We start from the raw sequence: 19,128 nt of genomic DNA, 5'->3' as shown, positions 1-19,128 counted from the left end.
ATAGATAATAGAGGGAGCTTAGTAAAAATCTAAGATTTGAATACGGAAATGCTTTTTGGTTGTGGGACAGCAGTTTGGATTTCATATATGATTATTCAATAAGATATTTTATATTAAATGTTATATTATTAGAAGATTCAAAAAGAGTCATAAAACAGAAAGGTTCATATTAACGAAAACTTCCTGTAAAGATGAAAATTAATTTGAAATAGTCTGTGTCTTATGTAATATCCTTTTGCGAGGGACCCTTATCCATAAAATTTAAAAGGCATCTATGTAGTTTGTTCTATAAAAAAAAAAAAAACTAAATAATATTTGTAAAATACTTAATTACATTTTTCTACTTATGGCACTGTACTAGATTAATTGATTTTATTTTTTATACTGTTAATTTTACTCTTTTCTTTTAATTTAACACTTTCAACCCATTTTCTTAGCACATTTCTTTTTATGTATCCCAGTTTGAAAACCCCTCATGTTCTGCATTTTAAGTCTGCATAAATGTGTGAGAAAGTTACAGCAATTACATTTTTTACATATTACAATAGAAAAGTAACTAAATAATTCAAGAACTTGTAACTCATGACTGAATGGAAACACATAGCTATAATATGTAATTAAATCCATTGATTTTAAGATTTAACACTGATAATCCTTAGATTAGCTCTTAGAAATTTTATGCAACAACCTATGACTTCTTACAATTTTCTATATTTGTAAAATTTTAAGTTTCAAAAGGAACTGGATTTAACAGTAAACACTAAAAATTAGGTGTTTTCTTTTGGTTACCAGCATATTTACTTGCAATATGGTTTTAGTTGAAAAACATTAAGGTAAACAATTAAGACTATTGAACCCATGAATGCAAAAATCTTATGTAGACTTAGAATGCATCAGAAGTTAACAAGATGTGAATTTAGGGTACAAGCTAAGATTCTCAAATACAAGCAGCCCTCATTTTGCTTCACACGGACCTCTCCAAAATAAAACCTGCCTTGTATATTTGGAATAATTGTGCCAACATGAATAAAACTTGCACACAAGTATGTGGTTGAAAAATGGTGTTGGTCTTTATTGACAGATTTTACAGACTAATTTAGTCCTCCTGCTGTTCCACCACTGTGCCCTTCTCGCTGACATAGATGCCATCCAGGAACTTCCGGATGTCCTTCTTTCTCACAGTGGTGGCTTGCTGGATCAGAGCAGCTGATGGAGAAAACCAAAGAGGAAAAAGAGGTGTTAAGACAATCCAGTTTAAATGATAATGACAAGGCGGTGCACCCAAGAACTCCCATGTGCCAAAAGAGCTGTACAGAAATAAGACATGTAACATGCAAACCAAGCCAGTGGTTAGATCTGTGGACTCATATGCCTTGTTAAGTGTCATGCTTGGATGAATGTGAACGTGCAATGCAGCCCTATAAAAGAGCAGTAAAAGTGCAGTAAAGCCATTTGATGTGTAGGACATGGACAATTCAATCTAAACATAGTATCATTTGAAATTTGGCACTTTGGCAAAGAAACCTCAGCAGATTTAACAATGAACATGAAAAACACAGAAGAGACTGGTTCGATGACAAAAGCAGGACAAGTGGCACAGAAAAAAGCCGAGAGAAAGGCGAGGGGCAGTGGCGGCTCCTGACGCACTGGACGGCGATCTGGTTCTAACCTCACGTGTTCTCTACGACTCCGGCTCCACTACAGTGCCCTTCTCAGAGACGTAAATACCATCCAGGAACTTTCTGATATCCTTATTTTTCACTGTGGTTGCCTGCTGGATGAGGGCAGCTGAAACAAGAGATGCTGGGGAGGTGAGGCATGCACACACTAAACTACATAAAGTCTCTTTCACACACACCACTTGCGTACACATGTCTCACACACATCCCAATCACAGACAGTTCAATCATTCTAAGGTTATGCAACCAAGGATTAAGAATGTCAGAAGGGGGAAAGGAGGCTAAAATGTTACAAAACAGTCTGAGCAGTACTTCATCAGGACCTGCAGGTAAGTGTAAATTAACACAGACAAGTGAGGAAGGGTATGGTTTAAGCTTAGATTTAAGGGTTTCCACAACCAGTCCAGTTAAAAAAATAAATAAATAAAAAAAAACACCTTTGGTCAAACAAATGACTTTTTAGAAAATGTTGGACCTCTAACTAAATCCAAATATTTTTAACTCAAATTAGCTATGCAAACAATTCATAGACCATTTCATGTGCAAAAAGGTCTTTCTATACATAATAAAAGTGTAGTACTGGTAAATCAGTAATATTGTGGAATATTTTTACTATTTAAAATAACTGCTTTCAGTTTTAATATATTTTAAAATGTAATTTATTCCTGTGGTCAAGGCTACATTTTCAGCAACGAAACTCTAGGCTTCAATGTTGCATGATCCTAAAGAAAAAATTACAATATGCGGATTTGTTTAGCAAGGATGCTTTAAATTTCACAAAAGATTTCAGATAAATGCTGTTCATTGAACTTTCTATTTAAAGAAACCTGAAAAAAAAAAAAAAAAAATCTACTCTGCTATTTTCAACAAATGTTTTGAGCAGCAAATCAGAATACTAGAATGACTTCTGAAGGATTGTGTGACTGGAGTAATGATGCAAAAAATTCAGAGGAATAAATCACAATAAATAACATTAAATTATCAAATAGAAAACATTTTAAAAACACAAAATACTTTTAAGTTTTACTGTTTTTGCTGTACTTTGGATCAAATAAATGCTTGGTGAGCAAAAGAGACTTCTTTAAAAAGCATTAAAACCCTTTCACATCTCCAGAAACTTTTGACTGGTCGTGTATGTCTTAGAGCTGCACAATTAATCGTTAAAAGATCGCGATCTCGATTCAACCCCCCTCACGATCTTAATCCAGCATTTATACGATTCAGCCAATTATATTTTATATTTTACAAAACTTTTGCTAGCCTAATTACTGCACAGACTGCTGTGAGCTGATGCAGTGACAGGTTCGCCATTCTCTCCAACATTACATAACCATTTAAAACTCATCTTCAGCGCACATTCTGTCTGATGCAATTCTGGCGCCTCTGTCTCAATATAGTACAACGCGACATTCATTCACATCAGATGATAACTCAGCTGCAGAGATCCACTCACGCAGCGGCGTAATTTCCACTGGGGACACGCATTTCAAAATCCCGTTGGTGTCCACCCACTTTCAATTCGTTTTGTTAAAGTAATTTCTTGTATTGTAGAATGCACGCTCAGCGCCGGCGAGAGTTTCGCGGGATCGTTAAAATGAAACCGAAAGTAAAAAACCTGCACGCGCATTCAAAAGCTATTTGCATTTAGAGAGCGACTCCCCAATGCGCGCAAATTAAGCTACATAAAATATCAAGGCTGTTATTAGTTTGTGGGCTATAATAAGTTGTGTAGATAGCTCTGTATCATGCTTGGAAAATTCGGTCTTTATTAGCACTTTGAATATTAAAAGAGTAGTACTTTGATCGTGCCAGATTTATGGACCAGCAGAGCAATGGAACCATAAATGAGCTTGACGATCCATTAACCCCTCAACTGTTACTCCCATTTTTAACAGAGACGTGAAAATGAAGAATTGAATCTTAAATCTTTATAATTCATGGACAAGAACATTTAGTAATATGATTTTGATGTACATTTTCCATGTTCATGCAATGTCTGATTTTAAAATGGCATTCCAAAGGATGAATTTTGAAATTTTAAGCTTTCATCTGATGTATCATTTCTAATGTGTAATAGGGAAAAAAGGCAACAAGAAAGTCTGTTTGTGAAAAAGGTCAGAACTCCTGTTATGAAGTAGATTTTTGAGGTGCACTCTTGTCATAAATTAATGTATGAAACTCTTGTCATAAATTATTTTCCTACATAATTTGTAACACAAAAAAAGGTCAAATATCTATTTAGGAGCCTTAGACCTTTCCAACGATATATAGTTTGTCATGATTAGATTAGGATTTACTTGTAAAATGGTAAAGTAAACTTGGGCATCCCACAGAGTGCACATTGACAGCCATAAAATGTTGATAGGCTAGTGTTTCTAGCTAAGAATTTTTAAAATCGCTTTACTCTGACATAATACCTTTGTATGTTTACTTTTTAATGTTTAATGGTGATTTTTTTTTTTTACATTACGTTATTTTTCATTACATTTCTTTAAATTTAAAGCAAAGTTTATTTTGTCTTATTTCACTGCTGTTTGATAACCTAATGTTCAGGGGTAAATCTTTAAAATAAAAAAAGTTCTCCAGAATCGTGATCTTTATTCTGAGCAAAAAAAATCGTGATTCTCATTTTATTCAGAATCGTGCAGCTCTAGTATGTCTATGAGGTCTTGAGTTGCATCTCTCTCTCTCTAGTCAAAGGATGTCACTGTCTTGCAAACGCTTACCTGAGTTTGACACCAGCTCAATGTCGTTACCTTCCAGAACCAGCTCGTCTTTTTGAGCAGCAGACACTGCGCATGACACACCTACACAAAAAATTAAGTGCATCAGTGTAGAAAGGAATGTATAAAGTAAAAGTAGGGGCTTTATGGTGACAATCAACACAGACCAAAAAAACTTGATATACATACCTTGCCTCATGCGGACACGGCGGATGTATTTCTCACCCAAAAAGTTTCTGATCTCAACCAGAGAGCCATTCTCCTGGATCACCACGTTAATGGGGAAGTGGGCATATACAGATCGCATCCTGTATCTGAAGCCCTGTGGGAGAAAATTAACATGCATCACATGACAGTTCAAATCTTTACATTTTGCAAAGAGATTAAAGAGCTGATTTACACAGTTAGCATAAGGATCTTCTGTTGCACCAAAATTGAGTTTACTTACCAGGGTGACCCCCTTGATCATGTTCTGGACATGACTGCAGATGGTGCGGACTGTGGCCAACTCCTTCCTGTTACCCCACCACTTGTCCACACGCAGCTGGAAAACAAAAAGATTGTTTGCTGAAATTCTACACTTCTTAAAGGGATAGTTCACCCAAGTGTCAAATTCTTTCATTAGTTACTCTCCCCATGTTCTTCCAAACCTGTAGGACCTTCATTCATCTTCAGAACACAAATGAAATCCAAGAGCTTTCTGACCCTGCATAGACAGCAACATAGCTGAAATGTTCCCAGAAGGAGAAGAATTGTTGGATAAAGACATTACTTTTGTTTTCTTTGCGCAAAAAATAAATAAATATATATATATATATATATATATATATATGCGAAGCTTTGTAAAATTACGGTTGAACCACTGATGTCACATGGGTCTCTTCTTGTCAACTCTAACATTTCAGTGACATTGATGTCTGTGGAGGGTAAGAAAGCTCTCCGATTTCATTTGTGTTCTGAAGATGAATGAAGGTCCTACAGGTTTGGAAGAACATGGGGTGAGTAATTAATGACAGAATTGTCAGACACATTTGTAAGATGCTAAACAAACATAAGTATCACAGAACTGCACAACGGACTTTTGAATCATAAATAAGCCAGATTCCAAGCATTTACACACTTATTTTTTTTTTCCTATTGATCAGATTTTAGGTCTGTCACCACCTCTTTCTAATCAAATCGATATCATTTTTATCTAGTCCAAAAAAAGTGTTCACATTAAGGATTTTCACTCCAATTAAGCCGTTAATCCAGTTATAAACTGATACTGTGAGAAAATTGTGTGCTGTTTATAATGCAATTCCCATGTATCAAAAGTGCAAACCTTCTTCTGTTTCTTGCCCAAAAGACTGAGCTCCAGGTTAATGTGGTTGAACTCCCGACGGAGAACTCCACGGGGTCCCTTCACAACAACGGTGCGGCCCTTGAGGGACACCTCAACTGCAAGGAAACAGCCAAAATTGAGTAAAAGTGAAACACGGATAAGAAGAAAATGTGATTGGTTCGGACGTGTGATTTTTGACATACCGTTGCCGGGGATGTCCACTGTCTGGTTACTGAGAATGGTCTTCATTCTGAAGGAAAGGAGCACAAAAGCGGTCAGCGAATGGTGAAATTGTACTTGTTAACACATCACGGTATACTCATTTATCAATACAGAAACGAGATTAAGTTAGCCCAGTGCAAACCCGGTGGCAGCAATCAGAATTAACTGTCAACTACATCCCGACAGCAACGTTAACGTATTTTTTGACTCTTCAGTCGGTTTTACGGCTACTTGAACACCACTAATGTCATAATAAGGTACGCATAGCTTCATGTAAATGTGCTTAATGAATGAGTTGAGTGCTTGCTTCGGCCTAAAGTTACATGTCTGGCTAACAGATAAACACTGACCGGACGAACTGCAATAATCAACCACCATCGGGATTTGGCCACTAATACAACCACAGATATTTTCATTGATATGTAAACAAAATCCTCGGACGCTAAGAAAACCCGATGGGCTTGACATTAGTGCAGATTGTAGTTGATTAAATTCCACAAGAACAGGGTGCGCCATGTTCTTACCTCGCCGATTAAGGGGGAAAGGAAGGAGGAAAGACGTCATGACGTAAATGTAACCGGTACGCTTTGCGTCATCGCCAGTCTACAAGGCACGACTGAGCGATTGCAGATAGCAATCCAAGTTACTGAAGCAAAGTTAATGCAGTGAACTCTCATAAAAATTATTAAATAAGATTTTATTTATATGTATTTCTTTTTATGTATATATTAAGAGGGAAATGAATCACATGCACAGGTTAGTCAGGTGTATATATGAAGTTATGAAGATTCAGTGTGAGTTAATCGATGTCAGAGCGATTGTTGTCAATGACAGGCTCAAGCTGGATCTAAAGTCATGGCGTTAATCAGCAGAAGTTATGGCGCTGCGGTTCGATATTCGTCTAATCATCTGTTTTTACCGTTAAAATGCATTGAGGGGTCTAATGTGAGTGATTACTTTGTTTTGTTTTTAGTTGTATTGTATGTATTAGTTGAATTGATGTATGGTTTGTTAGCATAGGACAATATTTGGGCGAGATCCAACTATTTTGAGATCTGGATTCTGAGGGTGCAAAAAAAAAAAAAAAAAAATCTAAATATTGAGAAAATCGCCTTTAAAGTTGTGCAAATGAAGTTCTTAGCAATGCGTATTACTATTCCAAAATTAAGTTTTGATATATTTACGGTAGGAAATTTACAAAATATCTTCATGGATCATTTTTGGCATAACAGAATAATTGATTATTTTGACCCATACAATATTGTTGGCTATTGCTACAAATATATCCGTGCTACTTATGACTGTTTTTTAGTCCGGGGTCACATATAACAGTTTAATATCAACTGATTGAATTTCTATACACATTATGCTATTGGCAGTGTTATTAATTTATGTCTGAGCTAACTGAACTGGTAAGGTTAGATGATGATTGCAGTGTCAAAGTTTTGAAATCTTAAATTAAATTGTAGCACCCTGATTCGGTGCTTCTGGTCACAGGTTTACTGTAACAGACTGACCACTGCTGCCAAAACATCATCAACGCGCACTGAGAGGAAGAAAGACTTTAAAGAGGATGGACTGAACCTGCAAGACTTCATATCTGGAGATCTGTCAGAAAAGAGCAAGTGGGAGGAATACAGAGGCAACCTGAAGAGAGAGAAGGGAGAAAGGTAAACTTTTATCTTTTTGGTGCATGAATATGAAAATCTTTAAGTAGTGTTGTTTTTACCAAAGTGTCATGATATTACCATAGCCATCAATACCATACCAATAGGAAAGTAATATTAAAAAACACTGATTACGTTACAATTTGGGAAGTTACCTAGATGGGCGGCCATGTTGGTGATACTCTGATATAAACAACAGCATGGATTGCTTGGTTAATGTACTACTGAATATGTTGTTCTGCTAATTTATGCTGTAAAAACTACAGAAAAAACAAGCTGCTAAATCATATAGAGAAGGACTTTCCCATAGAAGCAGGAAAGGGTGCAATATTTTGACAAACTAAAGTTAATAAATGGTAAAGTTGCATACAAGCAGTATTATTAAAGATATTAGCCTAATATTTCACCCCCCGACCGAAAACTAATAGAACTAGCACAAATGTTGTCTTTTTTGATTCTTGCCCTGGAAATTCTGGTTCAGTTTGGCCAACCACAAATGCCTTTTGTTCCTCAGACAGTTTTTTTGCATTCTTCTTCTTGATTATAACTTTTGACAGTCTATAGTAATTCAAATGTTTTTCCCTCTCTGACCAATTAGTACAGCCCAAAACATGACAATAACTTACTATTTTAAGCAGCAATAATCAGCAAAATACAGTGCCTTGCAAAAGTATTTATACCCTTTCATTTTTTTCACATTTTGTTTTGTTGCAGCATTATGTTAAACTGCTTTAAATTACTTTTTTCCCCACATCAATCTACATATCATACACCATAATGACAAAGCACAAAATAGGTTTGTAACAACTTAAAAACTGAAAAGATCCCGTTGCATAAGTTTCTGGGACACTCGAAATTTAGCTCAGGAGCATTCATATTGCTTCTAGATGTTACTACACTTCAAGTGGAGTTAAACTGCAAATTCATTTGAATGAGTCTGATTTAGAAAGGCACACACCTCTCAGAAAAGGTCTAACAGCTGGAAATGCATATCAGAGCAAAAAACAAGTCCTGAGGACAAGATAACTGCCTGTAGAGCTCAATTGCAGACTTGCGTTAAGGCAATGATCTAGGGAAGAGTTCAGAAAAAAATCTGCTGCATTGAAGGTTCACAGAAGCATGTAGCCTCCATTATCCATAATGGAAGACGATTGGAACAACTAGGACTCTAGAAAATGTCTGCCAGCCCCCATCCAAGCTTACAGAGCTTGAGAGGTGAAAAGGTGAGGCAAAGAATGGCAGATAATTGCCAAATGCAGATGTGCAAAGCTTGTCACATCATACCCAAAAAGACTTGAGGCTGTAAAGGTGCTTCAACTATGTACTGAGTTAAGGGTATGAATACTTATGCAATGTTCTTATTTCAGAGTTTTATTTTTAATCAATTTGTAAAATGTGCACATCTGGTTTTTGCTTTGTCTTTTTTAATGGTGTATGGAGTGTAAATTAATATGGGGAAAACTAATTTAAAGCAGTTTAACATAATCCTGCAACAAAACAAAATGTGAAAAAATGAAGGGGTATGAATACTTTTGCAAGGCACCGTATGTGAGTTTCACTTGGTTCATTGGCATTGTTTACATTTAGTGCCACCAATATGGCCGATTAATTAAACTTTTACATATACATTAATAAAGTCCAGTTCATATGATTTAACCATTGTGTTTATTTTGCCAGGCTAAGGCTACCACCATGGCTAAAAACAGAGATCCCTATAGGAAAGAACTACAACAAACTGAAGAACACACTTAGAGAACTGAACCTGCACACAGTAAGTGTCTGAAAACATGCCTGAGATTTCAAATGCTTTACACAATTTCTTGACACAATGGACACAATTCTCTTACACAGTGAACATGGATGAGGACCAAGAGTGCCATGCTCCAAAAAGAGCAAAAATCCACCATAAAGCATCATAAAAATAAAGTAAAAATAAATAATATTTTTATTCAGTAATTATGCATTAAATTCTGTTTTAAATAGATGTGTTTTTTTACTTTCTATACATCAAAGAATTACTAAAAATATGTACAGTTGTCGCCAAAAGTTTTGAGAATTACATAAATATTGGAAAAGTTGCTGCTTAAGTTTTTATAATAGCAATTTGCAAATACTCCAGAATGTTATGAAGAGTGATCAGATGAATTGCATAGTCCTTCTTTGCCATGAAAATTAACTTAATCCCCCAAAAAAACTTTCCACTGCATTGTTAAGAAGGCTTCAGGGCGTCCAAGAAAGTCCAGCAAGCGCCAGGATCGTCTCCTAAAGAGGATTCAGCTGCGGGATCGGAGTGCCACCAGTGCAGAGCTTGCTCAGGAATGGCAGCAGGCAGGTGTGAGCGCATCTGCACGCACAGTGAGGCCAAGACTTTTGGAAGATGGCCTGGTGTCAAGAAGGGCAGCAAAGAAGCCACTTCTCTCCAAAAAAAACATCAGGGACAGATTGATCTTCTGCAAAAAGTATGGCGAATGGACTGCTGAGGACTGGGGCAAAGTCATATTCTCCAACGAAGCCTCTTTCCGATTGTTTGGGGCATCTGGAAAAAGGCTTGTCCGGAGAAGAAAAGGTGAGCGCTACCATCAGTCCTGTGTCACGCCAACAGTAAAGTATCCTGAGACCATTCATGTGTGGGGTTGCTTCTCATCCAAGGGAGTGGGCTCACTCACAGTTTTGCCCAAAAACACAGCCATGAATAAAGAATGGTACCAAAACACCCTCCAACAGCAACTTCTTCCAACAATCCAACAACAGTTTGGTGAAGAACAATGCATTTTCCAGCACGATGGAGCACCGTGCCATAAGGCAAAAGTGATAACTAAGTGGCTCGGGGACCAAAACGTTGAAATTTTGGGTCCATGGCCTGGAAACTCCCCAGATCTTAATCCCATTGAGAACTTGTGGTCAATCCTCAAGAGGCGGGAAGACAAACAAAAACCCACTAATTCTGACAAACTCCAAGAAGTGATTATGAAAGAATGGGTTGCTATCAGTCAGGATTTGGCCCAGAAGTTGATTGAGAGCATGCCCAGTCGAATTGCAGAGGTCCTGAACAGGAAGGGCCAACACTGCAAAAACTGACTCTTTGCATAAATGTCATGTAATTGTCGATAAAAGCCTTTGAAACGTATGAAGTGCTTGTAATTATATTTCAGTACATCACAGAAACAACTGAAACAAAGATCTAAAAGCAGTTGAGCAGCAAACTTTGTGAAAACTAATATTTGTGTCATTCTCAAATCTTTTGGCCATGACTGTATAATCATTTTAAGAAAAATCTTAAACAGCAGAACTGTTTTTAACCTTTATAATAATAATAAAAATGTTTCTTGAGCACCAAATCAACATTCTGAAGGATCATGTGACACTGAAGAGAGATCAAATAATTGCAGCCTTGTTGAGCATAAGGGACTTGACATGATCGTTTCAGAAATCATTCTAATGTTCTGATATGCTGCTCAAAAAACTTTTATTACTGTTACTATGTTGAAAACAGCTGAGTAGAATTCTTTCAGTTTTTTATGATAAATAGAAAGTTCAGAAGAACAGCATTTATCAGAAATAGAAATCTTTGGTAACACAATAAATGTCCTTATCATTGCTTTTGATCAATTTAAATAATCCTTGCTAAATATGATACTGACTTTCCCCCCAAAAAATATACTGACTTCAAGCTTTTGAATGGTATGGTGTATAATTTTACAAAAGCTTTTTATTCTGATGCTGATCTTTGGATATTTCTATTGATCAGAGAATCATAAACAAAATCAGCATATTAGAATGATTTCTGAAGGATCATGTGACACTGGAGACCGCCGTAGTAATGCTGAAATTCAGCTTTGAACACAGGAATAAATGACATTTTTAAAATATATTCAAATAGAAATAGTTATTTAAAATAGTAAAAATATTTAACAATTTTACTGTTTTTGCTGTTCTTTGGATCAGATAAATGCAGACTTAGTGAGCAGAAGAGGCTTCTTTAAAAAATATTAAACCATCCTCTTTTATTGTATGTAAAAGAGCAGCTTGGACTCTGTTCTTTTTAAATGATGCTTATAAGCCAGTGGTACTTGAAGTACATTGACTGTCTTTATCCTTATAGGTCTGCGAGGAGGCACGTTGTCCCAATATCGGGGAATGCTGGGGGGGAGGAGAGTATGCCACTGCCACAGCAACCATTATGGTGAGTATATTGGAACTGCGAATTGGCCAGACATATATAGGACAATATTTTAATTTTATGGTCATGACTAAACATCTCTACTTGATTTCCCATACTCTTACTATAGTTAATGGGGGACACATGCACGCGTGGCTGTAGGTTTTGCTCAGTTAAAACAGCGAGACGTCCTCCACCTCTTGACCCTGATGAGCCATACAACACAGCTAAAGCCATTGCAGCATGGGGTCTGGACTATGTAGTATTAACATCAGTGGACAGAGATGGTAAGAAAACATGAAATACAAAAGCAAAACAAAATTAAATTAAAGACTCCATGAATTGCTTTGGGCATTTGCCATGTACGAGGAAAGACATATTAAAGGGCTCATTGGTTTAGTTACAACATAGCCATGATCGATGATTTGTTTCCCTGAAGAGAAAGTTAATTTGATTACATATACAGTAGATGACATAGAGAAGTGAATAGACATGGACCAAGAAGCCCAAAACTTTCATTTTGGTTTCATCGTGTCTTTAAAATTCAGCATTGTACTTTATTATTGACTTCTGAACATAATTTTATTATACTGAACAGACATTCCTGATGGTGGGGCTGAACACTTTGCAAAGACTGTGTTCAACCTTAAAGAAAGGTACAGATATGAAAAAAACGAGTTTATCTGTTTTTTAGAATCAGTTCATTCTTCCATTTCTCTCATACGTGATCTTTTATCTCTTAGGAACCCTAAAATCCTGGTAGAGTGTTTGACTCCTGATTTCCGTGGTGATCTGGCAGCAGTGGAGAAAATTGCTTTGTCTGGGCTTGATGTTTATGCTCACAATGTAGAGACCGTCAGAGATTTGCAAAGGTTAGTGCAATTGGATCTTGTGTGCTTACATAAAAAACGTGCTGTCTGTAACAGTAGCTTTTTTTAAATTATTTATTTTTTTATTCAAGATTTGAATGCTGTTTGTAAAGTCCAGATGCACAGACTGCTTTTAAAAAGCGGCGTTTATTTATTTTTTCATTTAATATGCACATATATAAATTTTTTAAAGGTGTTTCTTATGCTCATCAAAACTGCATTTATGTAAACAAAATCCAGCAAAAACAGCAATATTGTAAAATATTATTTCAATGTAGATAATGTAACAGTTTTCTATTTGAATATATTTAAAAATGTCATTTACTCCTGTGATGCCAAGCTGAATTTTCAGCATCATTATAACAGTCTTCAGTGTCACATGATCCTTTAAAAATCATTCTAATAAGCTGATTTATTATTAATGTTAAAAACAGTTGTGCTGCTTAATATTTTGTTGGAACCTGTGATACTCTTTAGATTCTTTAATAAAAAGTAAAAAAACAGTATTTAGAATAGAAATCTTTTGTAATAATATAAACTACTATTTAAAAGTTTGTGGTCAGTAAATTTTTATTCTTTGTTTTTTTGAAAGAAATTAATACTTGTATTCTCTAAGGATGTGTTAAATTATTAAAAAGTGATAGCAAAGACTTGCAGTTGAAGTCAAAACACCTTGCAGAATCTGTAAAATGCCCATCATTTGACCAAAATAAGAGGGATTATACAAAATGCATGTTTTATTTAGTACTGACCTGAATAAGATATTTCACATAAAATACATTTACATATAGTCCACAAGAGAAAATAATAGTTGAATTGATAAAAATGACCCTATTCAAAAGTTTTTCTTTTCTTTCTTTAGTGATAGTTGTTCATTAGTCCCTTGTTTGTCCTGAGCAGTTAAACTGCCTGCTGTACTTCAGAAAAAAATCTTCAGGTCCCACACATTCTTTGGTTTTTCAGCATTTTTGTGTATTCGAATTCTTTCCAACAATACTATATGATTCTGAGATCGATCTTTTCACACTGAGGACAACTGAGGGACTCATATGCAACTATTACAGAAGGTTCAAACACTCACTGATGCTCCAGAAGGAAAAACAATGCAAAAATGAACAGAATGAAGATGTGTACATTTTTCTTATTTAGCCTAAATATCACTTTTTTTATTTAGTACTGCCCTTCAGAAGCTACAGAAGATACTTGCATGTTTCCCAAAAGACAAAATAAGTTACATTTACCCTGATCTTCAAATTCAAAAAGTTTTCACTCCCCGGCTCTTAATGCATAGTTTTTCCTTCTGAAGCATCAGTGAGCGTTTGAACCTTCTGTAATAGTTGCATATGAGTTCCTCAGTTGTCCTCAGTGTGAAAAGATGGATCTCAAAATCATGAAGAACAGTGGTAATTTAACTGTTCAGGACAAAGGACTAAAAATAAATAGTTTTTTGTTTTATTTCTAGTATATACAATCACCACCAGATGGCAGAAATATCTAGTACATCTTATCAAGTGAATTAGAATCATTTAAAGCTTAGAGATTTCATTGCAGATCTCACTTTTCATCTTTGTTCTTTGACCTTAAGGCATGTGCGTGACCCCCGTGCAAACTTCGACCAATCACTGAGTGTTTTACGACATGCTAAAAAGGTTAAACCCAGTTTGCTCACAAAGACTTCCATCATGCTAGGACTTGGAGAGACAGACGCACAGATACACGCAGCTCTGAAAGGTAATTCATATTAGAGTTAAATACGTAAATCACAAGAGGCAGATAAATATGCATATATTAGCATACAAGAGTTCTTTCTGTTCTTGCAGAATTGAGGGATGCTGGAGTGGACTGTCTAACACTGGGGCAATACATGCAGCCAACCAAACGCCATCTCAAGGTGCGACAATAATAAATAATAAAACAATAATAAAACAACCAAACACTGTCCTAGATGCCTGTTCACTGAACATCTGATACACTCAGATGGAAAAGAAACACAAGCCATTCGCTTGCTATTAGAAGTCAGTGTACCAACAGAATGATTTTGAAACTGATATTTCAAGGTGTAAAAAAACTAAACATACAGTCACGCCCGAAATTATTCATACCCCTGGCAAATTCTGACTTAAAGTTACTTTTATTCAACCAGCAAGTTTTTTGGACCGGAAATGACACAGGCTTCTCCCAAAAGATAATAAGACAATGTACAAGATCATTGTGGAAAAAAAATATTTCTCAGCTTTTATTTACATTTGAACCAAAATTGGCATGTCCAAAATTATTCACACCCTTTGCAAACTGTCACAGTCTATGGGAAAATCCAAAGTTCTATACCATTCCAAATAGTCCTAGCTGTTCTAAAGCATCCTAATTACCCTGATTCATTGGGAACAGCTGTTTTAATCAACTCAACAGGTGAAAAACAGAAGCTCTCTGCTGTTGGTTTGTGGACAGTCATGGCTAAGACAAAGGAGCTCACTGAGGACCTGCGGCTGTGCATTGTGGCTGCTCACAAGTCAGGAAAGGGCTATAAGACCATATCTAAATGTTTTGAAGTTCCAGTGGCTAAAGTGCAAAGTATTATTAAAAAATACAAGACGTTCCGCACTGTGAAAAATCTCAGAGGACGTGGTCGGAAGCCAAAAGTGAAACCTGTGCTGGCCAGGAGGATAGTGAGAGAGGTGAAAAAGAACAAGGATCACCATCAAGGCCATCCTGATGAATCTGGGCTCTGCTGGTGGCAACATCTCAAGGCAGACAGTCCAACGGACACTGAACACCGCTGGGTTCCACGGACACAGACCAAGGAGGACACCACTTCTCCAGATAAGGCACACAAAATCCTGCTTGGCCTTTGCAAATGCTTATCTGGACAAAGAAGAGGACTTCTGATCTTCTATTTTATGGTCAGATGAAACAAAAATTTTCATTGTTTGACCACAATGATGTAGCCTTCATTTGGCGTAAAAAAGGAGAAGCCTTCAAGCCTAAGAACACCATCCCCACTGTCAAACATGGTGGTGGGAACCTAATGTTTTGGGCATGTTTTTCAGCCGGTGGACCAGGGAACCTAATCACAGTAAATGGCACCATGAAAAAGGAGCAATACATCAAAATTCTCAACAACAACATCAGACAGTCTGTAGAGAAACTTGGCCTTGGGCACCAGTGGACATTTCAGCATGACAACGACCCAAAACACACAGCAAAAGTGGTGAAGAAATGGTTAGCAGACAAAAACATTAATGTATTGCAGTGGCCCAGCCAGAGTCCTGACTTAAATCCAATTGAGAATCTGTGGAGGGAGCCAAAGATCAGGGTGATAGCAAAGAGACCCTCCAACCTGAAAGAGTTGGAGCTCATTGCTAAAGATGAATGGGCAAAAATACCAGTGGAGACATGCAAAAAGCTGGTCAGCAATTGTAGGATTTGTCAATAAAGGTTTTCTATTGATTGTTGAGAAGGGTATGAATAATTTTGGACATGCTACTTTTTGTTCAAATGTAAATAAAAGATAAGTAATATTTTTTTTCCACAATGATACCTCGTGTACATGGTCTTATTATCTTTTGGGAGACGTCTGTCATTTCTGATCAAAAAAACTTGCTGGTTGAATAAAAGTAACTTTAAGTCAGAATTTGCCAGGGGTATAAATAATTTCGGCCTTGACTGCACATTGTTTTAAGTAATCTCTTTTAGATAACCTTGCATAGAAACAAAATCTGATTGGCTACTTTACATGTTAGGCAGATTTAAGCAGGACCAAATTTTAGTGGGTAGTCTTCCAAGACTAATAATTCAAAAGCAACAGGCAACATTTTCCATTTCATACATCATTTCAGTTTCTTTTTGTTACATCAGACACTTGTCATGCTTTCAGGGTGTCATTTCCTCTTCTTGAATGCATCAGTCTAAAAGTTTGTGTCTGGTTGAAGGTGGATGAGTATGTTACTCCTGAGAAGTTTGCGTACTGGGAGAAGGTTGGCCAGGAGATGGGCTTCGTCTACACAGCCAGTGGGCCACTTGTGCGTTCCTCTTACAAAGCAGGTAAACCGGTTGGCATTTTTTAATTCGTGGAGCTTTAGCTAATACCCAGATAATGGTATCTTTTACATTCCTGATTTAGTTTTTCAATGACAGTTGCTTGGCTGGTGCAAGATGCCCTAAAGCATGTGACTTTAATTCCCCATCTTTTCTATTGGGGAAACAAAAGCTACATCAATGAAATGAATCATTTGCTCTGTGTTGCGTGCAAAAAATTAATTTCACCATCTACTTTAGAATTTGTCAATAAGAGGTGTAGTTTCAAGGTGTAGTTTCAACCGTCATTTTTTAATGAAGCACTCACAATTACACATACTTTGTAACTATTATATTATAACTTCATGTGATTAAACATACTGTTTTAATTTTTTAGGTGAGTTCTTTTTGAAGAATCTGCTGGAAAAGAGGAAGACTGAAGGAACCACAGTAGCAGCAGTGTAAACCTACTGAATGTCACCTGTCCACAAGATAAACACTATTAAAGGGATAGTTCACCCAAAAATGAAAATTCTGTCATTAATTAATCACCCTCATGTCATTCCAAACTGGTAAGACCTTCATCTTTGGAACACAAATTAAAATGTTTTTTAAGAAATCCAAAAGCTTTTTGACCCTGTATAGACAGCAAAGCAACTGACACATTCAAGGCTCAGGAAGGTAGTAAAGACATCGTTAAAATAGTCCATGTGACATCAGCTACGAGAATACTTTTTGTGTGCAAAGAAAACAAAAATAATGCCTTTATTCAACAATTTCTTCTCTTCTGTGTCAGTTTTCAATGTGTTCACAAGATTACCAAGACACAAGCACAAATCATTACAAAAGTCTTTATTTTTGTTTTCTTTAAATGCAAAAAGTCTTTTTGTAGCTTCAAAAAATTACAGTTGAACCACTGATGTCACATGGACTATTTTAACAATGTTCTTACTACCTTTCAGGCCTTTGAACTTCAGAAAGCTTTGGGATTTCATCAAAAACACCTTAATTTGTGTTAAGAAGATGAACGAAGGTCTTAAGGGTTTGGAACGACATTAGGTTAACTAATGACAGAATTTTTATTTTTGGGTGAAATATCTCTTCAATAGGATTGTTCATTCAAAATGAAAATTCTGTAATTTTCTCTCCTTCATGCCATTTTTTGTTGTTGTTTTGTTTAACAAAGATTTAACACAAAGATTTTGAATAATACAGGTTTGGAACGACATTTAAATGATGCCTGAATTTTCATTTTAGGGTGAACTGTCTCTTTAAGTATACATATTACAAAATAAAATTCATTATGTCGCAGTAACTCTATAAACGTACATAAAGTTGTTATAGAAATGGATTAAAAATCTGTATATTGTGCATCATTTAAGTAATATAAATGGAATATGTTCAATTCAAACTTGTCAAAGATTGTAAATTTTTTATTTTTGTTTCACCCATGGTTTGCTTCCATATTTAACGGAAACATTTACAGATAATTTACTCACCCTGTTGTCATCCAAAATGTTCATTATGATTTGAGGAAAACATTTCAGGAATTATCTCCATAAAGTGGACTTCAATGGTGCCTATGAGTTTTAACGTCCAAAATGCAGTTTAAATGCAGCTTCAAAGAGCTCTAAATGATCCCAGCCGAGGAATAAGGGTCTTATCTAGAAAAACAATGTAATTTTCCAAAAAAAATTACATTTATATACTTTTTTTAGGAGTTTTTCGACATACCCTAACTGTATTGACCCGGGTTACACAGAGTATGCATGCGCATGGCAAAACTAGACAAGATGAGCATTTGAGATTTGATAGTATATAGATTTCTATTTTATTTTTTAAGAAAATGACAGATCGTTTTGCTAGATAAAATTCTTATTCCTCAGCTGGGATCTTTCAGAGCCCTATGAAGCTGCATTGAAATTCATTTTGGACGTTCAAACTCGGGGGCACCATCGAAGTCCACTATATTGAGACATGTTTTCCTCAAATGTGACGCTGGGTATATTTGTAGCAATAGCCAAAAATACATGGTATGGGTCAAAATTATCGATTTTTCTTTTATGTCAAAAATCATTAGGAAATTAAGTAAAGATCATGTTCCATGAAGATTTTTTGTAAAATTCCTACTGTAAACCTATCCAAATGTAATTTTTGATTAGTAATATGCATTGTTAAGAACTTAATTTGGTGATTTTCTCAGTATTTAGATTTTTTTGCACCCTTAGATTCCAGATTTTCAAATAGATGTATCTCGGCCAAATATTGTCCTATCCTAACAAACCATACATCAATAGAAAGCTTATTTATTGAGCTTTCATATGATGCATATATCTCAGTTTTGTAAAATTTAACCTTATGACTGGTTTTGTGGACCAGGGTCACAAATAACATAATTTCTTTATGACTGAAGAAAGAAAGGCATGAACATCTTGGATGGCAATAGGCTACATTATCTGTAAATTTTGTTC

General features: G+C 35.9%; 2 protein-coding genes across 3 annotated transcripts; one reads left to right on the top strand and one right to left on the bottom strand.

Moving 5' to 3' along the window:
* Nucleotides 1-1,046: 1,046 nt before the first annotated feature.
* rpl9 (ribosomal protein L9) lies at nt 1,047-6,083 on the bottom strand. 2 transcript variants are annotated; one of them, XM_073842856.1, is made up of 7 exons: nt 5,930-6,083; nt 5,727-5,842; nt 4,851-4,946; nt 4,592-4,724; nt 4,406-4,486; nt 1,670-1,788; nt 1,047-1,206 (listed from the first exon to the last, which is right to left on the bottom strand). In XM_073842856.1, exons 1-6 carry the CDS (start codon nt 5,973-5,975, stop codon nt 1,682-1,684), a joined length of 579 nt encoding a protein of 192 aa, XP_073698957.1. In that variant the 5' UTR covers nt 5,976-6,083; the 3' UTR covers nt 1,047-1,206; nt 1,670-1,681. The 2 variants fall into 2 exon arrangements, with proteins under 2 accessions (XP_073698957.1, XP_073698956.1); XM_073842855.1 differs by lacking the exon at nt 1,670-1,788.
* Nucleotides 6,084-6,762: 679 nt separating this feature from the next.
* Nucleotides 6,763-18,175, top strand: lias (lipoic acid synthetase). Its single transcript, XM_073841776.1, has 11 exons — nt 6,763-6,893; nt 7,446-7,618; nt 9,293-9,386; nt 11,718-11,798; nt 11,905-12,061; nt 12,373-12,430; nt 12,518-12,646; nt 14,229-14,374; nt 14,464-14,534; nt 16,573-16,684; nt 17,055-18,175. The coding sequence occupies exons 1-11, from the start codon at nt 6,804-6,806 to the stop codon at nt 17,120-17,122; spliced, it is 1,179 nt and encodes a 392-aa protein (XP_073697877.1). The 5' UTR covers nt 6,763-6,803; the 3' UTR covers nt 17,123-18,175.
* Nucleotides 18,176-19,128: the final 953 nt, after the last annotated feature.

The sequence above is a fragment of the Garra rufa genome, chromosome 6 (genome assembly GCF_049309525.1).
Source record: "Garra rufa chromosome 6, GarRuf1.0, whole genome shotgun sequence".
NCBI lineage: Eukaryota > Metazoa > Chordata > Actinopteri > Cypriniformes > Cyprinidae > Garra > Garra rufa.
This window is presented reverse-complemented; position numbering and strand designations above follow the sequence as displayed.